This window comes from Mytilus galloprovincialis, chromosome 6 (genome assembly GCF_965363235.1).
Source record: "Mytilus galloprovincialis chromosome 6, xbMytGall1.hap1.1, whole genome shotgun sequence".
Taxonomy (NCBI): Eukaryota; Metazoa; Mollusca; class Bivalvia; order Mytilida; family Mytilidae; genus Mytilus; species Mytilus galloprovincialis.
This window is the reverse complement of record NC_134843.1, coordinates 46,592,599-46,612,461: the sequence shown is the minus strand read 5'-3', so window position 1 is coordinate 46,612,461 and position 19,863 is coordinate 46,592,599. Positions and strand designations below refer to the sequence as shown.

Below are 19,863 nucleotides of genomic sequence, written 5' to 3'. Positions count from 1 at the left end.
TTAAACCCCTCCCCTTTTTTTTCACATCCCCATTTCCCTTTTTCCAAAACTGATATCAATTTAAATTTCTAATGGAGTTTGCAACAATAACTACTCTTTTAAATACATCATAAAATATTAAAATGTAAAATAAAGTGCTTGTTATCACTGAATGGTAAAGATTGGTTGGTAGTAAAAGTGAATATACATTGTTTATTGTATAAAACAATAAAAAAAACTTCATCAGCAACATTTTATATTGGCAAATTTCCAATGAAGTTATTTACATAAAGTTATTGGCAAATAAAAATAGAAAATGACATCATAGTCATGTCTGGCAAATGTCCAACATACATTATCTAAAAACATTTTAGATAAGATAAGGAAAAAAAGCTTCATCAGCAACATTTTATATTGGCAAATTTCCAATGAAGTTATTTACATAAAGTTATTGGCAAATAAAAATAGAAAATGACATCATAGTCATGTCTGGCAAATTTCCAACATATATTATCAACTACTATTCTATACAAAGAAAGATAACTCCAATTGAAAATTAATTGCAATTGCACAATATTGTGCAATAAGATATTTCTTGCTATTGTGCAATACTGTGCAATTGAAAATTTCTTGCTATTGCACAATACTTGATATGGAATCCTGATTTGGACCAACATGAAAACTGGGCCCATAATCAAAAATCAAAGTACATATTTAGATAAAGCATATCAAATAAGCCCAAGAATTTAATTTTCGTTAAAATCAAACTTAGTTTAATTTTGGACCTTAATGTAGACCAATTTGAAAACTGGATCAAAAATTAAGAATCTACATACACAGTTAGATTTGGCATATCAAAGAACCCATTTATTCAATTTTTGATAAAATCAAACAAAGTTTAATTTTGGACCCCCATTTGGACCAACTTGAAAACTAGGCCAATAATTAAACATCTAAGTACATTTTTAAATTCAGCATATCAAAGAACCCCAAGGATTCAATTTTTGTTAAAATCAAACTAAGTTTAATTTTGGACCCTTTGGACCTTAATGTAGACCAATTTGAAAACTGGACCAAAAATTAAGAATCTACATACATAGTTAGATTCGGCATATCAAAGAACCCCAATTATTCAATTTTTGATGAAATCACACAAAGTTCAATTTTGGACCCTTTGGACCCCTTATTCCTAAACTGTTGGGACCAAAACTCCCAAAATCAAACCCAACCTTCCTTTTATGGTCATAAACCTTGTGTTTAAATTTCATAGATTTCTATTTACTTATACTAAAGTTATTGTGCGAAAACCAAGAATAATGCTTATTTCGGCCCTTTTTTGGCCCTTAATTCCTTAACTGTTGGAAATAAAACTCCCAAAATCAATCCCAACCTTCCTTTTGTGGTCATAAACCTTGTATCAAAATTTCATAGATTTCTTTTTACTTAAACTAAAGTTATAGTGCGAAAACCAAGAAAAATGCTTATTTGGGCCCTTTTTGGCCCCTTATTCCTAAATTGTTGGGACCAAAACTCCCAAAATCAATCCCAACCTTCCTTTTGTGGTCATAAACCTTGTGTTAAAATTTCAGATTTCTATTTACTTTTACTAAAGTTAGAGTGCGAAAACCAAGAATAATGCTTATTTGGGCCCTTTTTTGGCCCTTAATTCCTTAACTGTTGGAAATAAAACTCCCAAAATCAATCCCAACCTTCCTTTTGTGGTCATAAACCTTGTATCAAAATTTCATAGATTTCTTTTTACTTAAACTAAAGTTATAGTGCAAAAACCAAGAAAAATGCTTATTTGGGCCCTTTTTGGCCCCTTATTCCTAAATTGTTGGGACCAAAACTCCCAAAATCGATCCCAACCTTCCTTTTGTGGTCATAAACCTTGTGTTAAAATTTCAGATTTCTATTTACTTTTACTAAAGTTAGAGTGCGTAAAAATTAAAAGTATTCGGACGACGATGATGACGAGGACAACGACGCAGACGACGATGCCAATGTGATACCAATAAACAACCAAAATTTTTTTAATTTTTGCGGTTGTATAAAAATCTAAATACATGTTTAGATTCAGCATATTGAAGAACCCCATATATTCAATTTTTGTTGAAATCAAACAAAGTTTAATTTTTTACCCTTTGGACCTTAATGAAGACCAATTTGAAAACGGGACAATTCTGTACAATTGAATATTTCTTGCTATTGCGCAAAACTGTGCAATTGAAAATTTCTAACTATTGTGCAATTAGATATTTCTTGCTATTCGCAATTGAAAATATTTGCTATTGCACAATACTGTGCAATTGAAGATTTCTTGCTATTGCGCAATACTGTGCAATTGAAAATTTCTTGCTATTGCACAATACTGTGCAATTGAAGATTTCTTGCTATTGCTGAATACTGTGCAATTGAAAATTTCTTGCTATTGCACAATACTTAATATAATAATTTTGGACCCCGATTTGGACCAACTTGAAAACTGGGACCATATTTAAAAATCTAAGGACATGTTTAGATTCAGCATATCAAAGAACCCCAAGAATTCATTTTTTGTTAAAATCAAGCTAAGTTTAATTCTGGCCCCTTTGGACCTTAATGTAGACCAATTTGAAAACAGGACCAAAAATTAAGAATCTGAAAACACGGTTAGATTTGGCATATATATCAGAGAACCCCAATATTTCATTTTTTGATCAAAACTCCCAAAATCAATCCCAACCTTCCTTTTGTGGTCATAAACCTTGTGTTAAAATTTCATAGATTTTTATTAACTTATACTAAAGTTAATGTGCAAAAACAAAGAAAAATGCTTATTTGGGACCTGTTTTTGGCCCCTAATTCCTAAACTGTTAGGACTAAAACTCCCAAAATCAATCCCAACCTTCCTTTTGTGGTCATAGACCTTATGTAAAAATTTCATAGATTTCTGTTCACTAATACTAAAGCTATTGTGCGAAAACTAGGAAAAATGCTTATTTGGGCCCTTTTTGGCCCCTAATTCCTAAACTGTTGGGAGCAAAACACCCAAAATCAATCACAACCTTTCTTTTATGGTCATTAACCTTGTGATTAAATTTCATAGATTTCTATCCACTTTTACTAAAGTTAGAGTGCGAAAATCAAATGTCTTGGCCAACGTTGATGGCGCCAACGTGATACCAATAAACGACCAAAAAATTTTCAATTTTTGCAGTCGTATAAAAATTGTGTTTAAAGAGTTTGAAGTACTAATTGTTTAAGATGTTCTTAAAGATACTGCTAGTTTAGTAGTGCCAAACAGGCAAAACATATAGTTCAATGGTTCATTGTAAAGAACTTTCACAGAGAAAAGTGTTCATTTCAATGTATTTAACCGTATACTTACCCTTATTATTGTCATTAAACTTTGAACAATGGATTAACTTCATGAAATGATTCCTATTACCAAATTTGTTTTAAGTGAAAAAAAAAAAAATTGTGAATGCGTTTGAATCTAAACTAAAACAATATCAAGACTGCAATTTTAAACTTCAAAGAAGTAAAGAATGGAATTGAACAATAAAGATGTGCACAATGCTGTATCATGGGTTTGTAATGGCTGCTTGGAGTGGTTTCACCAAAAAGTGTCGGACTTAAACATGCTCCAAAAACAACATGTATACCAGTGGCGGATTCAGAGCTTTTCCTAAGGTGGGGCCCGCTGACTGACCTAAGGGGGGCCCGCTCCAGTCATGCTTCAATGATTCCCTATATAATCAACCAAATTTTACCCATGAAAAGGGGGGGCCCGGGCCCCCCAGGCCCCCCCCCCCCTGGATCCGCCTATGTATACCTGTAATAAGTAAATAGAACTTTGAAAAATTGTATGCAATATACATGATATAGTGTTGATATCATATAAAACTTTTCAAGTTTTTTTTTAATACATATTATTTCTAGTCTCATCCTACATTGCAGTGCATTGACAATGATTGATGAAGATGAAACAATGACGCTATGTAACCATAGACACTAATATTATTGTTACATTCATAATTATTTGTTTCCTTACCAAACCTTGCAGTCTGGCAATTTGTCTCCAAGGTAACAATATTCTTTATATTATTGTGAATGCATGTCGTTTCGTAACCTGGTCGTTTCGTACCTGGTCAATTCGTAACTACGTTGATTTGTAACTGAGAAGTTTCGTACCTGGTGTAATTATATATATATATGGTTATAAAGTGTTAGTTTAAATTAATCAGTTTTAATGAAACAGTTAAAGTTATTATTTATAAATGATCAAATTGTTCATCTGATAATAGCAATATTGTAATGTTTTTAATTTAAAACTTTCTTAAATCTTTTTAATTATTGACTAATTGGCTAATTGGTAATACGCTCTGTGACAGCTTTAATGTTTTTATGACAACTAATGACAGTTAATAAAAAGTAATTATGGTAGGTGTAAAGTGATTAAGTTGATTAATGGCACATCATGACATGCATGACCTTTGGCACATGTATTACATAAAAATAATTCTTTTCTACTTTTTTCTCACTTTTACAAGCCAATGCATAACCCTACTCCTTTTTCACCCAGGCTGGGGACCGGGAGAAAAGTAAAGTCATTGAGACATTTTGATCTCCACATAGTGAAGAAATTTAAAGCAGACTTTGTTTTCATACAGATTGGGGAGAATGACATATGTGACAAATTATCTGCATCACACAAAGCGTCAGAGATTGTACAACTTGCAAAAGAAGTCAAGCGCTTAGGTGTTCCTTCTGTAGTTATAGGTTCCAATATCGTCAGACTAAAAACATGAAACACGAAAGAAACAACTTATGATAGAAAAAAAAAAGAAGATTAATAAAGAACTTAGCAACATAAAGATGAGTTCTGTAAGTATTGGAGACATCAGAGCACGTGGCAGAAGACTAACTACTTTGATAAAGACGGGGTACATCTAAATGATGATGGACAATTTAAATTCTTCTGTTCTATTCGCATGTGTGCAAAACTGTACTTTTAAAGTGTAAAATTATGTGCAATCAATTATTTAATAAATAAATATAGATATATATATATATGTACATCAATAGGTCTTTTTATTATTTTTTATGTAACCTACGACTCATATTATTATCATGTATTTATAAGGTTACAAAACGTCTCAGGTAAGAAACGACCTAGTAAGTTACGAATCGACTAGTTACGAAACGACCTGCACCCATTATTGTTACATTTCCATGTAAGCGTAACCGCAGGGCTAGAACTTAATACTTTGGTAATGGTTGCCCACAGAATAAATTTAGTAGCCCACATATATAGTCCTATACAAGAAAAGCAGAAATTTCAGTAGCCCACACTAAATTTTAGGGGCCATTGGCCTGTAGGCCCCTGCTAATTTCATACCCTGAACCGTACCTATTAGTATTATTGAATCCGGGTCCCTTCGCCCCCTTTCAGTTTCGCACCCTACATGTTCGCGCACAATTTTTATTGGTTTTGTGTTTAATAACTTTGTAATCAAGTTTTGGCAAGTGTATTCCTATAAGGAGGGGGATAGGACCTTTATTGGGACTCCGGAATAGGGTGTTTTTAAGCTCGGGATTTCGGGGTTGACCCTTTCGGGATCCGGGAATTCTATTTTTCGAATTTCGGGACCTCAGGATTTCGTGTTTTTTAGCCCGGGATTTCGGGATCAGGACCCCTCCTAATCCCCCTCTATAAGTATATTTGTTGTCATTGTCCTAAATTAAAGTGAGACAACATGTTTTTTGTGTTGAATAAATCTTAATCTTGTTTTGGTTAGGTGTATTGCTAACTTTTATTTCATTGTTTCAAAATAAAGAGCGACTATGACAACATATTTTTTTGTGTTGAATAAATTTTAATCATGTTTTGGTTAGTGTGTGACGGGATTGCTTCCCTTAGAAAAACTTAGTAGATACTTAGTCAGCCGTAAGCGGTTGAGCTAGGGAAGTACTTCTTTAGCTCAGTCGGTTAGCGCGCTGGCTTGTAACACAGAGGTTCCAGGTTTGAGTCCCGGCAGGGTTGGCAAAGTATTACCCACCCGGGAATTCCAGGGCGGGAAAACCCAGGTTTTCCCGAGCTGGGCAATACTCACAGAAATGGGTAATAGTGGGCATTACTGGGCAATATGATTTTTTAAGCTTATTTTAACACAAAATAGTAAAGACTTGTTATAGTTTCATAGTATAACAGCTAAATATATACTTTTTATACAGATAACCATTGACAGTCATTTCTAGAAAATTCAATTTCATTCTCTTCTCTGTTAATTTTATATGTAGGCAGAATACAAGATTTGCACATTTAAAGATACCTTTTAATTACCAAGTAATTGTTTCATTAATCCAAACTTTGAAAAATGCATTTTATTGCAGTGTTTAAGTGAATAGTTAATTTTAATTGTTATACATTCATATTGCTAAATAAACACCCTAACACTTAAAATATTGAAAGGACTGATTATTGTTACATAAACAAATCTGTGTTCTAATCTGAATAATTACTTATTAATTAGTGACAGTACATATACATTTGTACATTATTTAAATGTGATGTTTCTTTATTACATGTAATTGTTAATTCTTAGTAGGAGCTATATTCATTTGAAAAAAAAAGATTTATTTGCTTTCTATTTACAGTTTGCAGATCTAGACAAATGCTATACAAACAAAATAGGTTATAAATATCTTATTAAATGAATTGCATTTGTGTTTATTACTGAATCCTCTTTAAAATTCAGACACATATTTTATATTACCCAGTATTGCCCAGTATTACCCACTAAAACCCAGTAAAACCCGGGTTTTCCCAGTATTTCCCACTGGGCTGGGCAATACTAATTAAACCCGGGTTTTTGCCAACCCTGAGTCCCGGTGGAGACAAGCAATTTTGTAATGAAATTCGTGCTCTCCGGTTACATTGGCGCCCAACAATAATAACCCATGGTTAGAAGAATTACCTAGCCAGGTTAAAATATAAATATAAAAAAAGATGAAGATGTCATCATTATAGAGTATAATGACTCTTGAGGTGGGGGAAGTGTGACGGGATTGCTTCCCTTAGAAAAACTTAGTAGATACTTAGTCAGCCGTAAGCAGTTGAGCTAAGGAAGTACTTCTTTAGCTCAGTCGGTTAGCGCGCTGGCTTGTAACACAGAGGTACCGGGTTCGAGTCCCGGTGGAGACGAGCAATTTTGTAATGAAATTCGTACTCTCCAGTTACAAGTGCATTGCTATGATTTTTGGTTTCATTGTTTCAGATCAAACGGGCCTATAAGCTGTTTTTAATAAAAATCTTTTGTGTTTTTCATTTAAAATCTTCAATGTTTTTACTCATACCAAGCTTAATATGCAGTATTTACATCAAATCAATTAAAAACAACAATCTTGATTTTCTAATTATTTAACTGGAATTTTATTTAAAATTTGGTGCGAACGGACCTTGAAGTTGAGTGCGAACGTGCGAGGTGCGAACGTCTAGGGTGCGAAAGTGTATTGGGCGCGAACGAACCTTATACCAGTATTATTCAAATACACTTATCATTGGCATTGCTTATATTTATAATATTAATTATTATTTAATATCACCGGATATATACTCACATGGCTTTCTCGAGTTCCAGAGTGTTGTAAACTGGAAAAAAAATAATTCGTGGCCACTTTTAAATGGTTTGACAATGAGCTCTTCTTTAAATGTGTCATTTTCTCTAAACGTTATGCTCTCACAACTTAAAAGAGTGAGAAAAGAAAACCACAAATAGCATCTTTCAAAGGTAGCCATTTTTAATGGGATACACTAAAGACCTGAAAGTGGACCTGAAAAGACCTGAATAGACCCACAGGGGCTTGTTACCATTGCCGGGTTTACTATCCATACGAACCCCTAAAAAAAGAGGTTCGTATGGATAGTAAACCCGGCAATGGTAACAAGCCCCTGTGATAGACCTGAAAGATATACCACATCATGGCACATGATTTGTTCAAAAATTATACACTTACTTCGTTATTTTTGAATGGATTTTCTTCAAGTTTAAATTTTATCAAACGAAAAGATCTACATTTTATAATGTTTTAAATAAAAAACAGATTTTTCATGCCAAAACTTGGACCTGAACGGAGAAATGAAAAGACCTGAAATGACCTAGGTATCGGGATCGTTCGCCCTGATTACATGTTCGCCCTAGGTTCGTTCGCACTGAGTTTGTTCGCCCTGGTAATGATCCGTTCGCCCTGGGTTCGTTCGCCCTATTTTCATTTATGATATGTATATGTTACATTAATAAAAGAAATATATATTTATATATATTAAAATTTATGTATATCTATTAACAGTTAAATACAGCATATTAATTAAATAAAATTCTTGGCTGCATTGTTACACTTTATTTTATAATTACTTTTAATTACTGTTGATTGAATTTTTATTGCTGATTAGGTATGATTTGAAATCTTTGATATCACTGATTGCTATATGAATTGCCTTTGATGGATTTATAATGAAAATAACATTTTTCTCAAATAAAATAGTCAGCTTGGATGGGTAAAAACACTGATGTACAAATTGTTAGGCATGAACTTATAACCTAGTAGCAGCTAGCTGTAGACAACATAATACATCGTAAATATTCGGCAAAATTGTAGACCAACTTCAACATATTTAATTAAATACACACAACACAACGCTATACTAAAAAATAAAAATCGTAAATATTCGGCGAAATTGTAGGCTGACTTCACCATATTCAATTAAATACACACAACACAACACTATAATAAAAAATAAAAATCAGGGCGAACAGGTATCAGGGCGAAACGGAACTAGGGCGAACTGTAATTAGGGCGAACCGAAATCAGGGCGGACGGACCCGGATTCAATGACCTAAAAACCTTTGATCGGACTTATTCAAACTTCAATTACTGTTTAAGTATTCAATGGATTTCCTTGAAATTAGAATTTTATTAAAGGTAAAGAACCACACTTTATCAACATTAAATGTTTCAAATATAAAACAAACGATACCGATATGCTTCATATCCGATGCAGGACGTAACGGCCATACTGCCATGACGTCCATAGGATGAAACGGCCATAGTACAAAAACGGCCATACTTTGTAAAGACGTATCGTCCATGGTTTTTTTTTTGGTTTTTTTTTTTTAGATGTTATATATGAATTATTTTGGTACTTATAGATGGTTATTATAACTTTTTTTAATAACCTATACTGTTTTAACATTATTTATCATGTTTTTAAAATTTCGTTATATCATTTGTTTATGCATTATACAGAAATGTGTTTAATCTAATAAAATATTAAAATATCATATTGTTTTCTAAATGATTTTTTTATATCTTCCGTATAACAAACAGAACAAATATGAATGACTGTATCTGAATGGGAGACTAATTTCTGTCAAAATTATAACTATAAGATTAGTAAATAAATAATAATAATAATAATTTATTTTATTAAAGTGTCACATACTTGTCTACAGATTTTTTATACAGATTATATAATATACATTGCACAATAATAAAATAAGACAAATACCCAGCCTAGAAAGGCTTATGAGACACTATATATACAAATATATATCTATTTAACAAATACAAATTGAAAAAACATAATAAAATGTTAAAAATGTTTAAAATTATCCGGATATTTCACATCATAAAAAACCAAAAAAATTAAAATAAGTAATTAAAAAAAAAAAAACAAAAAAAAAACCATATCTTTTAAAAATAGAAATGACAAAAATAAGTATGACGTAAAAAAATAAATGGTATGTGATAAAAAGAATATATTTTAAAGAGGTTATATAAACAGATTGCGAAGAATAAAATGAAGTTATCTTGTTGTTTTATTAAAAAAAAACTCTCAGTAAAATAGTAAATAAATAGAACAAAAAAAAATTTTTTTTTAAATTAAATGTAACTTTGACTTTTACGGAAATATACAATAGTGAATTAATAAAATAAATAAATTAAATATATTAACTTTGACTTTTACGGAAATACAATTAAGAGTGTAGATTGCTTTTCAATGCACGACGTCTTCTTATCATATTATGCACCAAGATAGATAACTCGTATTGTAATTCAGCATTCTGAATTAAAAATACAAATTGATTAAAATCTGACTTTGTACAAAAAGAATTATCCATGACCATAGCTCTGTGAAACAAATTAAACCTTAAGTCACTGTAAATGTCACAAATAATCAAAAAGTGTATCTCATCTTCTACAGCATTGTTACAAAATGGACAATTTTTTTCTTCTAAAGGTATTGGTGGTTTCGTATAACGGCCCGTCTCGACGGACAGAGGTAAAGTTCCACATCTAAGTTTACATAGATTACTTCGTAAGTGGCGTGGCATTGCGTTAGTAACATAGTGTTCAGGTTGAAGGTCTTTCTTATAACGTCTATATAGTCTTAACTTGTTTCCATTCACATTCGAATTGTCATTCCAAAGATTGGTAAACCACAACTGTTCATCTAGTATTCGTAATTTACTTTTAATTACTTTAAAAAATAGTTCTTTGCTAATTCCGGGCTGCATTAAGTGTTCTACAGACATATTGCGAAATAACTTAATCACATTAAAGTTCCAGGATCTACGTTTTCGTTTCGACCATAAATGTATCTTATAGAAAGTACGAGAATTATCTGAATTTTCAAGTTTATAAAAGAATCTCAAAACTTCCAGTCTTTGTTTAGCATGACATGACAGCCATCCTAAATCACCCTGTACTGCAGTATTGCTAGTCAATTTAGTCACTCCAAGGAATATTTTACTTGCTCTGTTTTGAACGTTATTAATAAGTCTATGTTCAGTAAGTCCCCATATCGATGCACCATATAACAATATTGGTTGTACCAAACTTTTATACAGTTTTGTGAACACTTGATATGTCATACCACCATAAGCGTAAAATTTCACAGTCAAACAGCTCAAAGCTCGGCTGGCAGATTTAGAGAGTTCTTTGACGGCTTTAATCCATGTTACATGTTCACTGAACCAAATACCTAAATATTTGTATGAATCTACATACACTAAACTATGACTTCCACAGAAAAAAATTGAAAGTAGAACGTTCAACAGAGCTAGGCCTAAAATGTATGACATTTGATTTACTACAATTAATACTTAATCTCCATTTATGGCACCATGCATTAACACAATCAAGCATACATTGTAAACTAGCCTCACTTGGACCTAGTAAGACGATATCGTCTGCATATAATAAGATGCTTACGTTTAGTTGATTAGTTTTGAAATATAAAACAAGGTAATCAAGTAATGATTAAGTTTTAAATTTGAGAAGATTGCCAATTGCTTAGTATTACTTCTTTGATGAACACAAGTATTAATTATGCTTTTGTCAAGAAATTCAGAAGGAAATACAAATCGAGATCACTATTAAAACACAGCACCCAAGCTGAGTTCAAGCGGAGTACAAACATACATTGGGTAGTGAAATTCTTGTAAAACTAGAAGCTGTTTGGAGTCTATTTGATGTACCGGCCTTGATTTATAAAAGTAACACAGCTTTGCAATACAGGTATTTACAAATTTATTAGTTATGTAGTGTTTCATTTGAATCATAGTTCGTACTTTCGGTCATATTTTAGATATTTTTTTTACTTTAATTTTGGTTTTAACCCTTCCCTGAAAAGACTTAATTCAATATTAAATGATATTTGCATTAAATTTTAAATTTGTCCAATAAATGGACCAAAAAGGATATTAATTAAATTATATAAAAAAAGAAGATGTGGTATGATTGCGGTATGAATCCGATGATGAGACAACTCTCCATCAGAGACGGAATGATGTCACCTATTGTTTATTATGCATATTGTTTGTAATATGCCAAATGTAAACACTGTACATGTACTTGATTATTCTGAGGAGCCATAAGGCTCAAAGTTAATAAAGAATTTGAATTTGAATTTGATTACCTATTGAAAAAAAACCCATCATAAATCATATTAATCCAATCATTGTTGGGGCGCGTGCCCTCTGTTTAATGCAAAGTATACAAATTTCGGAGGTGTTAATCCTTTAATTAGTTTACGTGATTGCCAATTATCAAACAATGTTACAAATATTAATGTGAATTTATTTATTTTGAATTATATATATATTTGACGTCTTTTAGTTGTTTCACTACTTTTATACATATGTTTTTCGTTCAGGTTCCAGCAGTAAATAATAGAAGCACCACCAGCACCAGCATCCCCACAACCACTTGACGTTACGTTACCAGACCATTCATTTGATATTACACTAACTTTATTGAGTTCATGAAATAGAGTGAGTGTGAATATAGATGTTGAATATTTGGTGAAATGTGTATGCAGTGGAATAAATGAATGGAGTGACATGAGTATATGAGAGAAAAATGAGATGGTTAATTGAAAAAATGTATGCAAGATGAATTTTCATATGTATATTTAAATATGTATTTTATTGCATTTCAATGCTTGTATGGTTTATATGTTTGTTGTACATGTATATTTGTTTATCGGTAAACTGAAATGATAAATAAAATATGTTTAAGAAAAATATTATCTTTTTGTGTTTTCTATATTGGTATGATTGTCTGTAACATGTGCTTGTATTTATCAAGGACGTATAATTAACTGATACGTCCTTACTTGTATTTATATATCGTCATCGATAGCGACAGTCAACATTCCTAAAGTTTAAACTTCATATAAAATAAGATGCTTTTATATCACATTGCGATAAAAATGATTCTTCAGATATTGTTTACAACTGATAATGAAGAAATAATCAATATACTTACGTAATACGGCCCCAACAAGTGATGATGATCAAGCAAAGATTACTCTTACAAGAATAAATAAAGGTGCACAGTAGATCTCTTTTGCAGAAAAAAATACTCAAATATCATATTTAAATTATTAATATGAATAAATACTTATTTTATTATTATATTTTAAGTTATAATCTCAATAAAAAAAAAATTAAAGTGTGGACGATACGTCTCACAATGTGTGGCCGATATGTCCCATGGACGATGTGGCGGTATGGCCGACACATCCTATGGCCGTCATGGAAGTATGGCCGTCGCCAGAGGCGGATTTAGGGGGGGGGGGCCAGGGGGCCCGGGCCCCCCTTTTTTGGGAAAAAATTTGGTTGCTTATATAGGGAATCATTGAAGCGTGACTGGAGCGGGCCCCCTCTTAGGTCAGTCAGTGGGCCCCCACTTATGTAAATTTCTGGATCCGCAACTGGTCGCGTCGTGCTTTTCAATAAAAGTGTGAATTTCAGACCTTAAAAAAAATGGAAAATCAACTTGTCTAAAATTTTATTTCAAGAGTTATTTTGAATACCTGTATTATAGACCTGTTTGTATATATAAAAAGTTCAATCTTTTAAAATACTCTTTAAAATTATATTATTTTCATAATTTATGTACTGTTGCGTTGGGGACATTTGTCCACTACGAAACTCAGCTTCTAAACGCACATCTTATTGCATTTCAATGTCTCCTATAGACATTCCAGTTTGTTTGACTTTTATATATACTAGAAAGATCTCATTTTTTCTGATTTGGAGAACCATTTTTTATCGATAAAGATTAGACAGTACTTCACATAACTCATGTTACGTAGTGGCCATTTTGACGAGTTTCGTATTTGACAAAACCGTTTCGTAGTGGCTGAGACTACGTGTTATAGTAGTCTCAGGTAGTGGACAAAAAAAAATCGTAGTTGATATCAACCGTATTCTAAGTTGATAAAGACATACTGGAAATTACATGAAACTAACCCTTGTTATTTGTTTTGCACGAATATAATTGAAAAAAGAGTAAAAAACGACTGCATGGTTGTGGTAGTACACTATACGAAACGTTTTTTTTTTTTCTCCCATTGTTGTTTCGTAGGTGACCGTTTCGTAGGCCGGGACATATTCACATGTTTTATTTTTCAGTTCCCCACAATCCTTATATTGCAATAGTAACACGAATGATTCTATTCATCAAAGCACGTATTAAGCTGTAAACAGATATATTTTCCATAATTTTAAAACCAGATGTTCCGGACCATCTGAGTATTTGGACCATACCCGTATGGTCATGACCATATTCGTATACTCATATGCGTATGGTCGGACCATATGAGTATAATACTCGTTAGAATATTAAGGGGCCGGACCATATGAGTATTTGGACCATATAGGTATTTATTTCAAATTACATTATAAACGTTTCAATAATACAAAAACTTTATCTAAACAAAAATGATGGTAACATAACAATATGTTAATTTTATAATTCAAAAGCTACGTAAAAATTAAATATTGATACCATAGTTAATTTTCATCTCTAGTTACATTCTTACATGTAGGCTTGGGTGACATGTATCATGGCTTTTTTGCATTTGCAAGACTTGGTTGTGCACGATCCTTTTCATGTACACCTGTTTGCGAGAGAAAAAGCTAGCCTTTTTGCAGTACAGTGATACCGAGGTCTTTGGCCATTTTGATGTCTATGGTGTTTTTTTTTTTAAAGTTCTAGATCTCAAATATCGTACAAATGACTCAGTGCAATACACCATATTCACAAGACATTTTAAATAAACTATGTTACTTTCCAGTGACTTCTTGTGTAACAGTTCATAAAGAAATTTTTGAAATTTAATTATTTAAGTCGACATATTAATAGTACCATTCACTCGTAAAAACAAATCGGTAATGACCATCGGTATAAAATGTGTTTACACCACATCTTCGGTACGTACTGAAACCCGGACCGGACCGGACTCCGGACCCGGACTTTGGTATGAAACCCGGACCCGGACCGGACGCCGGACCCGGACTAAATGCCGGACCCGGACTGGGTAATAATTATGAATTTTCTTAGAATCACCTTTTCTTTTTTTAATCAGGCGAAGGAAGATAATTTTTTGAGAACTGTAACACAGTACATTATAATAATAAGATAATCAAATTTTGCTCTTACTCTTGAATAGTCTAGAAGAGAAGACAAGTATGCAAGTTAGCCTTGCAATGATTCTGTATCTTCAATTTACAGTTGTGCAATTACTTTAAAAAAAAATCATACATACAGTATGAATGTTTACAAATGACTTTAAAAAACGTGGAAATATTTTTTTATAAATTATAGGGAGAAAGTGGATTTTTTTAGAATTATTTTTTCCGTTTTTTATTAAAATTATTCAGAAGGAAGTTAATTTTGGCAGAAATAAACAAGAGGCATTACATGTATAATAATTATGAAAATTAATCAGACCTGTATAACCGGCCCCATATACTGATATATACCGTGACAGTAGTTTATATGGGCAGCAGTGACGCGATGCATGAACACGCATTACGTAATTGTGTACTATATGTGTTTTAAAGTCCGACAGGAAATCACTAGAATTCCTGGTCATGTCACCTCACAATAACTCTGGCAATAATTCCGTTAGTCATACTGATAATCAAATTAAAATAACAAACTTCGTAATTGAGAAGAAAATTGTAATTTTGTTTGTTTCTATTAACTTTTAAAAAATTTGTCATTATAGTAAACATTACAGTAAACATTTCTCGCCTTCTCTAACAAAGAGCTTCGATTCTTTTGTTCTATTTCAACCGGGTTTTCGACTGAGTAAGAAGTAAACATGTTTCAGAGTAAATGGGGAATGTGTCCATGGGACACAGACGATGCACCCGCTTGCATATCATATATCATTTTCATTATTCATTTGTAACGGAGTATAACAACTCCGGGATCCAGAACGGTTTCAATGACGCTACCAAAATTCGAACTTATCTCTGTGTTGTGGTACTAAGCATTGTGTATAAGTTTCCTAACATTTGGTAAAGTCAAACCTTCATGTACGTAAGAGAACGGAAACGAAAATTTCAGCATTTTTCCCATTTGTAAAAGAACATAACTCTCGAATGGTTTAAATGTCACCAACAAAATTTAAACTTGATCTGTGTCTTGTGGTCACAAGCATTGTGTATACACAGTGTGGGAACGAAACTGTACGGTTTTCTCATTAGTTTAAACATATTTTATTGTCTAGATATACAATAGTGTTGGATTCCAGTTATAACAACTTAAGATAATCCTCTCCAAATAAGTACAATCTACAAAGTTTCAAGATGACAACAATTATATATTTCAGTATAGTTTGAAAATATATATACAATAAATATATTATGTTTACACAATAACAGCTGGATACGAGTACACTTTAAAATACAGTAATATTAATCAAAGAATCTTTTTGTATGGCGAATATAACTATGTACATTTCTGAAAAGGATTGTGTTTTGTTCAACAGTAATTTCGTCTGTTCAAAATAAAATATGTTCTATGGATATAACATCTAAGTGCTGACAGTTTTCTATTTTTTTTTTTTTTTGTCATTTGGGAGACTGTCAAGCATAGCTCCGACATTTGAAAAATAAGTTGCTTGATGGAAACTTTGATGAACTCTAATATTACTTGATGACGTTTCTGCTTCAAATTTTGGTATCTAAATCATTTTCTATGTAAATATGAACCAATTAGATAATCAAAAAAAGATATTTTCATCCAAACGTTTTTCTTAGAATGGTGGAGCTCCGAGTAAAACGATTGAAACTGTCTCACAACAGCGATCAAAAATGTCAAATAAACATCGAAAAAACAATCGTTTCTACCAGACTTTTCACGTGTACCTTTTCTGATATATAGTCTCATCTGTCTGAAAGTTTCAAAGCCATTGTCCCCGAAGAATTCCAAATATATTCCTTTTCTCTATGTCAGATATGTTTATTGACTGTACAATCGCTTGCACATCTACTGTACAATCACTTGGAGCTTTCATACACAATCGATTGACCCAAGTTTTATTAAAAACATAGAATATGCATTTCATTGGTTGTTCCTTGTCTGTCCTATAATATTCATCTATGGTGTTTGAAATGAAAATTAATTTATTACATACAGGTATAGAAAACTTCAAGCTAGTGTGGGGTCATGTCAGGTCACAGGTCGGACTCACCTGTTCAAGATTGTGTATTGCATGGTTGATTGCTGCTTTAGTGTCTTTTATTGATCATTCCGATCATAGTCAAATAACTACAGAAATAGAGAAATAAATGAAGAAAAAAGAAAAACGAAAAATGGAAATACAATCTTTCAATTAAACACTTAATACAGTATATGTATATAGAACTCGTATACTCCCAGTCCGGGGTTATTCCAGGTCACGGTCCGGACTCGCCTAGTATTATTTCGTTGCTTCTCGGATAAAAGTCTTTTGTTAATTTTTTCGATGACAATTTGATAAGCAAAAAGTTGAATGAATAAAAATGAATAAGTTCGTCTCATCAAATAATTTGTGAAGTTTTTATATCTCTATCGATGTCTATAGTTTGCGAATACACCTAGTCCGGGGTTACTTCAGGTCACCATCCGGACTCGCCTATTACAATTACATTTTTCGTTAAATGTCGGATAAATATCTTATACATTTCTTATGTATTACATGCTTGATCAAATGTCCCGTCAATATACTTTACGACAATAAACAGTTTACATACAATGCAATACACGCAGGTATAGTAAACTTCAAGCTAATCCGGGGTCATGTCAGGTCACAGTCCGGACTCACCTGTTCAAGAATGTGTATTACATGGATGATCGATCGCTGCTTAAATTTTATTGGAGCAATTCCAACTTTGTATCATCCAATCAGGAGCCGCAGAAGATTTTATTCAGAGTACCATCTTGGGGTAAAAAATATCCCGGTTAACGTGTAACACAATATTATTTCTGTATTTCTTACCAAAGGAATACTACTGATACGGAGATTACGAGTGAATAATTCATAAGCGATGTATCTTAGTTTATATTGACAATGGCTGCTAAAATAAAATTATTTCACTATATTGAACATTTTTATTTATTATTTCATTATATCTCGGAGCTAATGCCCCTTTAAATCTGACTTCTATACATGCTTGATTATGATTGATAGTGTAGTCTTTGACACCTTTTGCGTGAAACATTGGATTGTTGAATTATTTTAATAGACTTTGTGATGACAATCAAATAAGAAAGTAAATCTTTTTTTTTTATTATTTTATTTATAAATACCATGTTATCGACAAGTGACGCGTTATTTGCGATGTTGATATAAGAATAAGAATGATGTGATGTGATGTGATTGCCAATGAGACAGCTGACAAAGAAGACCAAATGACACAGACATTTACAACTATAGATCACCGTACGACACCAACTACAGATATGAGAATACTCGCAGTTACTGATTACAGCTAGTAAAAAAAAGCAATCCATCATAGTTTTTACTTTGGTTATTTAAACACTGAATTACCAATAGCCTTAATGTATTTTGTAAGTAATTCCTGGTTGTGTCTTCTTTTTTCTTTTTCTTTCAATTAAACCAATATCTTCCTATATCTATTATCATAGTTTTGACAATTAAGTAAAATTAACTTTGTGAAACTTCTAATTTTTCTTTAGCTAATCTTTTTATTATAAAATAATAATATAATTACCAAGTATATGATAGCGTCTTTTTAATGAACGGTCATACCATATGAACAGTTTAGAAGTATTAAAAGTAAGCTGTAACAGAATGTTAATTACCCATACCATACGCGTACTGTCGGACCATATGAGTATATATCCATATGGTCATGACCATACGCGTATGGTCCAAATACTCATATGGTCTGAAGGATACTGAAGGAGATTTGACCCGTTTCGTAGTGGACAAAAACAAAAATACGTTATCACTCTGGTCCATTTGATGTGCTCATTTTTTTTTTTTTTTTTGCCAACGTTATAACTTTGAAGCATCACTTTTGTTGTAAGACCCTGTTATTTATATCTCCTGCAAAAATTGATTTTATAAAACTGTTTATTAGCAAAAGTTTCGTAGTGGACATTTTGTCAGGAATGTCAGGGACACACCTTCTAAAAATAAAAATTCTTTGTAAAAAGCTGTTTATTAAAATATGATGGTTTTAAACATACTTTTGAATAGTTAAAGAACTTATATAAGTAAAAATAACATTTAGTTCTACTTTTTTTTAACGATATTTTAGAGTATGAATGTTGAACAGTTGGTCATTCTAGGGACATGCTATTTGGGTTTTTTTTTAACCATTCAGGAATCAATATCTTATTAATTCCTCTAAAAATAGTGTTTCTTTGCTTAAAAATGTTAAATCTTATTCAATGTACTGACTGCACAAAAAATATTAAAGTTCAAACACATATTTTTAAAAGTGGCTAGGACAAGAAATCACGTTTTTATTGAAAAACGCCCATCTAAAAATAATCTTCAACTGTCACAGCGTGCTCGATCCATAGAATATTTGAAAGGGATATTTTTTACTGAATATTGGCATTATTGCGATGGTTTTTTTTTCATGTTAGTAGAAAATATTTATTGATTGTTTTGCAGTTGATCTGATAGGATTTATATTTTAAAAAAACTTGAAGTGTGCTTGAACCATAGCATATTTGAGAAGGATATGTTTTACTGGCTGAATATTGCGATGGACATGTCTTTTTTCAATAATTGAGCTGATCTGTAACAATAACATCTCCATGCCTTATATATCATGTACTGTAGTATGACGCTAGATTAAAACTGACGAGGAAAGGTAACACACGGCCACCGAAAGCTTTATTATTTGTGAAGCCCAGGTGGTCATGTGGTCTAGCGGGACGGCTACAGTGCAGGCGATTTGGTGTCACGATATCTCAGTAGCATGGGTTCGAATCCCGGCGAGGGAAGAACAAAAAATTTGCGAAAGCAAATTAACAGATCTAACATTGTTGGGTTGATGTTTAGACGAGTTATACATA

At 32.2% G+C, this 19,863-nt stretch overlaps 1 protein-coding gene across 1 annotated transcript in view; it reads right to left on the bottom strand.

Moving 5' to 3' along the window:
• LOC143079719 (GPI-anchor transamidase component PIGT-like) overlaps window positions 1–7,780 on the bottom strand; it is a 131,674-nt gene extending 123,894 nt beyond the window's left edge. The window contains exon 1 of the mRNA XM_076255260.1: window positions 7,585–7,780. Coding sequence (XP_076111375.1) covers window positions 7,585–7,762 — 178 coding nt within the window. The 5' untranslated portion in view covers window positions 7,763–7,780. The remainder of the gene's footprint in view (window positions 1–7,584) is intronic.
• Between the last annotated feature and the right edge of the window lie 12,083 nt (window positions 7,781–19,863).